General features: G+C 40.1%; 1 protein-coding gene across 1 annotated transcript in view; it reads right to left on the bottom strand.

The window, feature by feature from the left end:
• The window catches only part of Atr (ATR serine/threonine kinase), a 103,278-nt gene extending 100,254 nt beyond the window's left edge, over nt 1–3,024 (bottom strand). The window contains exon 1 of the mRNA XM_005407741.2: nt 2,570–3,024. Coding sequence (XP_005407798.1) covers nt 2,570–2,628 — 59 coding nt within the window. The 5' untranslated portion in view covers nt 2,629–3,024. The remainder of the gene's footprint in view (nt 1–2,569) is intronic.
• Between the last annotated feature and the right edge of the window lie 6,286 nt (nt 3,025–9,310).

The following is a 9,310-nucleotide window of genomic DNA, read 5'->3' as shown; positions in this document are numbered from 1 at the left end:
TCAGTAGCATAGCTGGATACAAAGTCAACACTGAAAAATCAATACCCTTCCTATACACGAATAACAAACTCACCAAGAGAGAAATTAGGGAAACAACACCTTTCATAATAGCATCCAAAAAAATGAAATACCTACGGATTAATCTAACAAAGGATGTAAAAGACATCGACATTGAAAAATACAGTATTCTGAAAAAGGAGATTAAAGCAAATATCAGAAAATGCAGATATCCCTTGCTCTTAGGTAGCAATAACCAATATAGTGAAAATAGCCATACTTCTTAAACTGATACACAGATTTAATGGAATTCCAATCAAAATTTCAACAGTATATCTCACAGAATTAGAGAAAACAATCCTAAAATTCATTTGGAACTGTAAGAGACCTAGAATAGTAAAGGCAATTCTGGGCAACAAAGGCAAGGCAGCGGGCATCACAATCCCTGACCTGAAATTATACTATAAACCTACATTGATAAAAACTGTGAGGTACTGACAGAAAAAAAAACAGACCTAAAGATCAATGGAACAGACTAGAAGATGCAAAAACAACTCCATTCTCAACCACCTCATCTTTGACAAAGGTGCCAAACACATTCACTGGAAGAAAGATAGCCTCTTTAACAAATGGTGCTGGAAAAACTGGCTCTACGCATGCCAAAAATTAAAATTGGACCCTTATCTCTCACTATGCACTAAATTCGAAATGGATCTAAGATCTAAATATTAAGACAGAAACGGGGAGGGGGATATAGCTCATCCACACAAGGGCCTGCCTGCAAGTGTGAGGTCCTAAGTTCGATTCCTGATACCAAAAAAAAAAAAAAAAAGACAGAAACATTACATCTGCTGGAAGACAGAATAGATAAAACTCTTAAAGACATTGGTGTAGGAAAAATTTTGTGAAAAAAAAAACCCCAATTGTACAGGAACTGTCACAAAGAATCAACAACTGGGATCTCATCTTATTAAAAAGTTTTTGCACAGCAAGAGAAACAACCAACAGAGTGAAGAGACAACCCACAATGTGGGAAAATATGTTTGCCATATTGCTGTTCCTCAGACAAAGGATTACTATCAAGAACATATAAAGAACTCAAAAAAAATTAGACCTCCCAAATTTAAAGACCAATCCAAAAATGGGTATCTGAGATGAATGCACAGTTCTCAAATGTAGAAATACAAATGGCAAATAAATATATGAAAAGATGTTCTACATCACTGGTCATTCGAGAGATGCAAATTAAAAAAACATTGAGTTTCCATTTCACCCTGGAAAGCATGGCTATTATCAAGAAATCAATCAATAATAAATGCTGGAGGGGCTGTGGGGAAAAAGGAACATTGTCCACTGTTGCTGATAGTGTAGCCTGGTGCAACCACTGTGGAAATCAGTGTGCTGATTCCTCAAAAAACTAGGACTGGAGCTCCCATTTGAGCCAGCTATTACCCTTCTGGCTATCATCCCAGAAGAATTAGATACATCGCACTACAGCGATATATGTGCCCTCGTGTTTATAGCAGCACAATTTGTAATAGCTAGATCTTGGAAACAACCCCATTGCCCCATCAATCAAGGAATGGATAAAAAAGACGTGGTCTTTTTATATAATGGAGTATTACTCAGCCATAAAGAAGCGTAAACTGGAGACCTTTATAGGTAAACAGATGCAACTGGAGACCATACTTGTAAGTGAAATAAACCAGACACACACATGTAAACATTGTATTGTCTCCCTAGTGTGAGAAGCTGAAAGAGTAAATAATATTCAAAATGTACAACAGATATTGTGAAATGGGAAGAAATTTGAAAAGGAAAGAAAAACTGAGTTGGAGAAAAGAAGGAAAGGAGAAGCAAAAGGAAAAAACTGTGTATATATATATAAAAGACAGTTAAGATAGTTATACTACTAATTTCTCTTAGTTCATTGAAAAGATAGGTTTGTGCTAATATTGTTTGGACAATTAAATGCTGGTAGCTTGTACTCTGAGAAACTAATTTAAAGATAACAATAAGCAATGTATTAACCATTGTTACCCTCCTATCATATTCTTTGGGAGTTTTGTTTTTTATTTCATTTTTTTCTTTAAAATAAAAAAATAAAAAGATTATGCCTTTACTTCAAAGAAATTAACTGCCTTTCTCCGGCAAATAAGCACTTTTGCTAAGAATAAGAAGCCGTGATTTTTCCCTCGAGGGACAGCGTTGGGATAAAACGTACGCCAATTCCTTCACAAGGTATCAAACATAACAGAAACCATCTTTTATCTGAGGAACCAGGTTTTCCAGACACGGACGAATGTACAAAGCGGGGCGGAAGCGATCAGAACGCACTCTCCCTCCCAGCCGCAGAGGGCAGCACCTCCAGCTCGGGGGCTGCGGGCGGCTCCCCTCCCCCTCCCGCCCCCGCGGGGCCGCCCAGCCCCTGCGCGCCACCACCCGCCGCGCGGACGCAGACGCGCGCGCAGCGGTCCCCGCGCGTCCACAGAGCTGGGGGTGGGGGGCAGGAAACGCCTGCCGCGCTCCCAGAGGACCACCAGGGACCCAAGACCACGGGGCCTGACCCTACCTGCCCAGCTCCCGCAGAGCGGGGATCATGGAGGCCAGCTCCAGCCCATGCTCGCCCATGCTGACACTGCGCGGAACTGCGAAAACGCCGCCGCGAGCTCCCGGCGTCTCCACAGCTACCTCCGGCGCGAAGGCTCGCGGCCAGACGGCGCCTCGCGGGGCCCAAAACTCCTCCCGGAAGCGCTGTTCTCGCTCCTCTCAGGCCGCCGTTCTTTTCTGCTTAGGACCGAGGGGAAGCCCGGAGGCTGGCGGGGGCGGGGTGGTAGTTTTGGTTTTGCGCGGGTAGTTCGGTGCGTGCGCGGCTGGTCTCTCAGCCTGCTGGGATGCGCCGCTTAGCAACGCAGATTTGGATAGCAACGAAGCTTAACTACCCCAGTACCGACGCCTTCGCTTCACAGAAGTAAAAACAGACAATTCAGCAAGTAAAGGCCAAAACTGGAGCCCAGGTTTCTAAGCACACATTTTTATTTTTATTTTTATTTTTATTTTTGGTCTTTTTGAGACAGGATCTCGCTATGCAGTTCAGGCTGGTCTTGAGCTCACTGTGTAGCCCAGGCTGGTCTCGAACTCGCAAGGATCCTCCTGCCTCAGCCTCCCGAGTGCTGGGATTACAGGCGTGCGCCACCACGCCTGGCTGCCCACACATTCTTTTTAAGTATTCCTCATCTATCCTGAGAGATGCAAGGCAAATAATGGGATCCTTCTTATCCTTTCCATTTCAGCATTTTTTTCATCTTGAAGTCATTCTTAGGTTTCATTAGAGCCCTAACAATCTTTAACATTTAAAAGTGAATTGGATTTGATTTATTTCTCTCATCAAATCTGTAGTCGTGCTGTGTGTGGAAATGTCACCAACTGTGATCATCTACAACTTCCGATTTAATTTTTAAAGTAAATAAATCATTTCGACTTTAGATATTTTGTACCTCCCCCCAATTATTCATTAGAAAGATAGTCACCGTTAGACACAACGCGTCAAAATTGTGTATTTAATCGGGTAAAACCATGCAGTATTGTACATCTGTTCACCGGAACATAAGGATAGATACTGATACAGTATCAAAAAATCAAAGTGATGGAATGACAACCAAATACTGTATGTTCCTCCCTCTTGCTTTGACCTTGAACACTTTCCCCACATTGTCTCTGTTCCTCCAGGTTTGTTGGCTGACATGACATGAGAGAGCACATAGACTAACATGTATGTACTCTTCCCCTCTTCCGACTGTTTTAATCTGCTTCAAGCGCTTAAAACCAAGTGGTGTATTACATATTATTTTGTTTACTCTTTTTAGAATATAAGGTCCTTGAGAGTAAAGTCTTGTCTGTTTTCTTCACTGCTAGACACCCAAGACCTAAGACAGTGTCTGGCATGTAGTTGGTGTTCAGCGAATATTTGTTGAATAAAATCATTGAATGTTCTAGTGGGGAAACTATGGGATTAGGAATTTCAGGCTCTGCAAACGTTCTCATTCCATTTGCTAGAAAGTATAACCTTACTAAAGTAAATTTCTCTTAATTCAGTTTTTTCATCTGTAGAATAGAATTAGTAATGTCTACCTTGCAAGATTATAGCAAAGGTTAAATAAGGGGTGGTGGAGTCAGTGGAATATCGCTTCTTAGTTTAAATGAACTATGCTATATATGGCTACAAAGATAAAATCCTGAAAATAATACTGAGTGAAAAAAGCAAATGTCAAACGCCTTAAAAAGAGTGTCACATCATTTAGGTATAATCTTAAAACTACAAATAATTGTAAGTTATGTAAACACATAATGATAATGATAATGCTGGGGATGTTGGGGTATAGCTCAGTGGTAGAGTGCTTGACTACTTGCCTACCACGCATGAGGCCCTGCATTTGATTCCCAGCACTACACACACACACACACACACACACACACCCCACATACACACAAATATATATACATACATATATGCATATATATGATGTGTGTGTATACATGGTTGGGAAAGATATATAACGACCTCTTATACAGTTGTGCTTTTAGAAAAGGAAAGAAGGGGATGAAATGATGAAGTTTCAACATAGCCCATGGGTTTAATTTTAGTAGGGTCTGAATGAACCATGACAAATTTAACATTTGTTATAGCTGAGTGGGTTTTATATGACTACTGTATTTGTATGGTTAGGATATCTCAAAATGTATTAAAAATGAATATACTTTTAAAGCTTAAATTATAAAGCAAATATGAAAAATAGGTTAGCACTAAAAAGCAAGTGTTAGCTACTATTTTTAGATCATAATGAGAAAAAAATTATAAAAATGACAACATTATCTGTTCTTTTTTTTTTTGGTACCAGGAATCAAACTCAGAACCTTGCACTTGCCAGGCAGACACTTGTGCCACTGAGCTATATCCCTGGCCCCTAACAATGTTATCTGGAAGGCAATAGCAAAGTACCACTGTAATTCTAAAAAGCAGTTTAAACACCCCAAGCATTATGAACAATACAGCTCTGGAAATCTAATTTAACTCAGAAGTCACTTTTGTGCAAGATACGGTTAGGAACTTCTGTGACAGATACAAAGATGAGGAAGATAAATTCAGTTTTAAGCAATGTACAATTTGTGGATATAGAAAAGAAATAATAAGCACCCAGAAAATTAAAATACAAGCAAAATATGATGAATGCAACAGAGAGATTTAAACAGCAGGCACCAGGAGAAAAAAAAAACGGGAAGAAATTGTATCTACTCCAATGGAAAGAGAGGTGGATCAGGAGGGATTCAAGGAGAAAATGTTAGCATATCTGAGATGGGACCTGAAGAATGAGCAAGATTCAAAGAACAAGTATTAGGGGAGAGCAATACATTTTAACTGGGGGTGTCAGTGTTAACAGTAAACAGCCCTAAGGACGAATGGCATAGGCTTGTAATCCCAGCTCTTTGGGAGGCTGAGGGAGGACGTCAAGTTTGAGGCCAAACTGGGGAATTTAACAAGAACCTGTCTCAAAATAACCGAAAAGGTGGGGATGTAGCGTAGCGCTCTCTGGGTTTAATTCCTGGTACAGCAAAGGAAAAAAGTGGTTGGGGTGGGAGGGCGGTGACTGGCTCAGTTTGGCTGGTGTTGGAGAAGGTGACGGTATTCTGTCTGAGAAATTTATACTTCAGTAATTAATGGAGAGAGGTACTGGAAGAGGTTATAGTAAAAATTTGAATTTGGTAGAATTTGTAGGACAATAAAAGGAAGTAGCAGATCATTTAGAGAAATACACATCTTTAGCCGTGTATCAGTTAATGAGCAATTACTGTCACAGCAGCCAGCATTTCTGCATATCCTCGTCCAAATACCAACGGATTTCTGTCCTCTGTCAAACTTTTTGGAAGAGTTTTTCAGACATTCTAATGTTATTTTTTTTCATATCCCATTCAGCCCTAAACCTACCTATGCTATATGCTCTGTCCTGTTCCCCAGTCCCTGACTTTATTGCTTCTGACCAGAGTCACCAATGACTTTCTTTTCTTTCTTTTTTTTTGGTACTGGGAATCGAATTCACAACCTCGCACTTGCCAGGCAGGCTGCTGTGCCCCTGAGCTACATCCCTGCCACCAATGACTTTCATACAGCTAAATCCAGATGACGTGTATCAATCCTTTCCTTTCTTGACTTCTTAATAGCATTTGACAGTGTAGAGCACTGTCTTCCTGGAAAGCTTGACTTTTTTTTTTTTTAATTTTGCCTACAAGACTCTCTTGTTAGCAGTACTCCCTTGGCCATTTCCTTAACTGTGGGCATTCCTCAGGATTCTAGCTTGGTTCGGTTTCGTCCTCCGCTCCCCCCAGTGGTTGGGACCGAAGCCACGGCCTCATGCATGCTAGCCAGTGCTACCATTGACTATACCCCTAGCCTCAGTTTTATTCTTGGAGGCCCTTATTCGCTCCCAACAATTCAATTAACTTTCCATTTTTTCATCATCCCCAGATTTATTGCTTTTACTCCGATCTTTTTCCAAATCTATATTTCATATTCTTAGCCTTTTCCTAATTTTTTTCTCCTCAAGTGTTTTGTGGCACTTTATTTTTTACACTTTTATTCCAAGAATTTTCGAACATATACAAAAGTAAACAAATTGTAGGACTCCCTTATGTCTATCATCAGTTGGCAATTCTCAGCATATGGTCAGTTTTTCTTTCGTCTATCGTCACCCCCTCTGATTTCCTCTCTCCACAGATCGATTACTTGAAGGAAAATCTCAGAAATGTATACCAATTTATCTGTAAATATGTCAGTTTGTATCTCTAAAAGATAAGGACTCAGTTCTGGCCTCTAAATAGCAAATCTGTCCACTTTCCTCCACATCCCATTCCTCCTGTTCTGCTTCCAGAGCCTCATCACTTTTTTTTTTTTTTTTTGGTCTTTTTGAGACAGGGTCTTGCTATGCAGTTCAGGCTCGCCTTGAGCTCACTTTGTAGCCCAGGCTGGTCTCGAACTTGCAGTGATCCTCCTGCCTCAGCTTCCCAAGTGCTGGGATTACAGACGTGTGCCACTATGCCGATCTCTCATCATCTCTTGCTTGTATTACTTCAACAGCATCTAATTTGCCTGTCTTCCTTTAGCTAGTTTTCTCTCCAGTACCTTCTCCACACTGGGCTCTCCCAACCACTTCCCCCCACCCCACCTATGCAAAGCAAACACTCTAGCATTGATCTACATCCCCATCTCTTTTTGTTTTCTGACAGGTTGCCCTTGAACTCAGAACCCTCCTAACTCAGCCTCCAAGCAGCTGGGATTATAGGTGTGCGCCACCATGCTCAGCTCTTTTTCTCATCACTGCTTTTGTTGATATTTTTAAAATATGCACCTTAATATGTGTGTTTTATTAACCATATATATTTAATACTACATTTTAATGTGCATAATATAAATCTGGAATAGTTCAGTTGTTAATTGGTTCCTGTGCTTTTAGCCTTCTTTTAATCGTTTGGGGTGATGGAAAATGTAGGGAAGGCTGAAGCAGGAAGCGAAGAAGGCGATATGGGTGTGTCCCAGTGTCCTTGGCATTTCCTAAGCGTGGTATCCCAGATCAAGTTGACAAAGAGGCACCAAGCAATGTTACAGCAATTCCAGTGAGCCCTGTGTGTAGACCTGGCCCCATTAACGATTAAAGTATTGCCCCCAAAAGACCAGTAGGTGGCGCTTCAACCCTGTTGCGACTGAGATGGATTTGGTTTGCTGCCAGGTGCCCAAAGTCCAGGTTGGCTTCTTGTGCAAGTTCAATTTTAAAACGCTGTTTTCCTCCATTTATGGTAGTATGTCGGTTGGAATTTTACCCTTTAGTGCATACTATGAAGAATACAGTAAAATATAAATCTTAAATGAGATAAAAGTACAAAGTTTTACAAATTCCTTTCTAGGTTTGAATGGACTTTAATGGAAAGCTCCTTGGTACACACACGCACACACACACACACATACACACTTGTGTTTTTAAGAAGCTCCTATGTGATGCTGATCCTGGCTGGAGTTATTTTACATAGCAGATAGGGGAGCTTCTTCAAAACCAAGTGTGATTGCACCATTCCCCTTCTACAATAGCTGGCTTATGTAGTAAATGTTGTTAAACACAGAAAAAAATTAAAAAGGGCACAAGTCTGTTAGTTTTCATTCAGCAAATCCTCAGATGATGGACAACATAACTGAGCCAACATTCTGAAAATAAAATAAATGATCCAAAACAGCTAAACTTCACTAATGCATTGGTACTTTTTAGTAGAGAACACTACAAAAAATCCATTATAAAACAGACCCCAACCTGGGTATAATGGTGCACACCTGTAATCCCATCACTCTGGGAAGCTGAGGCAGGAGTATCCGGAGTTCAAGCCTGGCTTGGGCAATTTAGCATCTTATTGAGACCCTGTCTCAAAATAAAACTTTTAACATGGCTGAACGTGTAGCTCAGTGTGCACGGCCCTGGGTTCAGTCCTCAGGACAACACACACACACACACACACACACACACACACACAAATTAATTCTAATGGAGTAACTTATAATATTTAAGAAACTTTAAAATAAAACCCTTTCTCCCATCCTTGTGGCAGTTTTGCATATAATAAAGCTCTATTCTTGAACTAGGACCTCACTGAATTTGGAGACAATGTAGAAATAACAACACAGACCACTTCCCATGCATTAAGGATATTTCTTTCTCAGTAATGAATCAGTGATTTACATTACTAAGTTCTGATAAAAAGAACCTAAGATTATATAAAATGTATTGGAATAGCAATGATTATTTACATTTGGAAGCATTATTTTTGCTTCTCACAAAATACTTTCATCTGGAACCAGAGATATATAGCCCAGTGGCACAGCACCTGCCTGGCAAGGGCAAGGTCCTGAGCTCAATTCCCAGTACCAAAAAAAAAAAAAAAATTCGTCTGTTAATATCCTCCAAGGAGCTCTGGAAGCAAATAAAACACAAAAAAAGGTTTCAGAGCCCTCAAACTAGAGCAAACATCATAATCACCCGCAAAAGTCCTTAAAACAATTTTCTCAAAATCATTCCCAAACCATGTATTACAGCAACCATTGATATTTTCCTACTAATCTGTCCATAACTGTGTAATGTTTGTATTGTTCCTATGCTATTTCATAAATGGATGTATGTTTATTATTATGTGTTTTCTACAACAACCATTGAGAATAGTTAATGATTATTCAATAGGTCACTCATGTATAGCTCTATTTATTTTCTTTAGAAGCCACTTT

The sequence above is a fragment of the Chinchilla lanigera genome, unplaced genomic scaffold (genome assembly GCF_000276665.1).
Source record: "Chinchilla lanigera isolate Chin_1 unplaced genomic scaffold, ChiLan1.0 scaffold00107, whole genome shotgun sequence".
NCBI classification, from domain to species: Eukaryota; Metazoa; Chordata; class Mammalia; order Rodentia; family Chinchillidae; genus Chinchilla; species Chinchilla lanigera.
The sequence above is the reverse complement of the archived record's forward strand: the minus strand, read 5'-3'. Positions and strand labels throughout refer to the sequence as shown.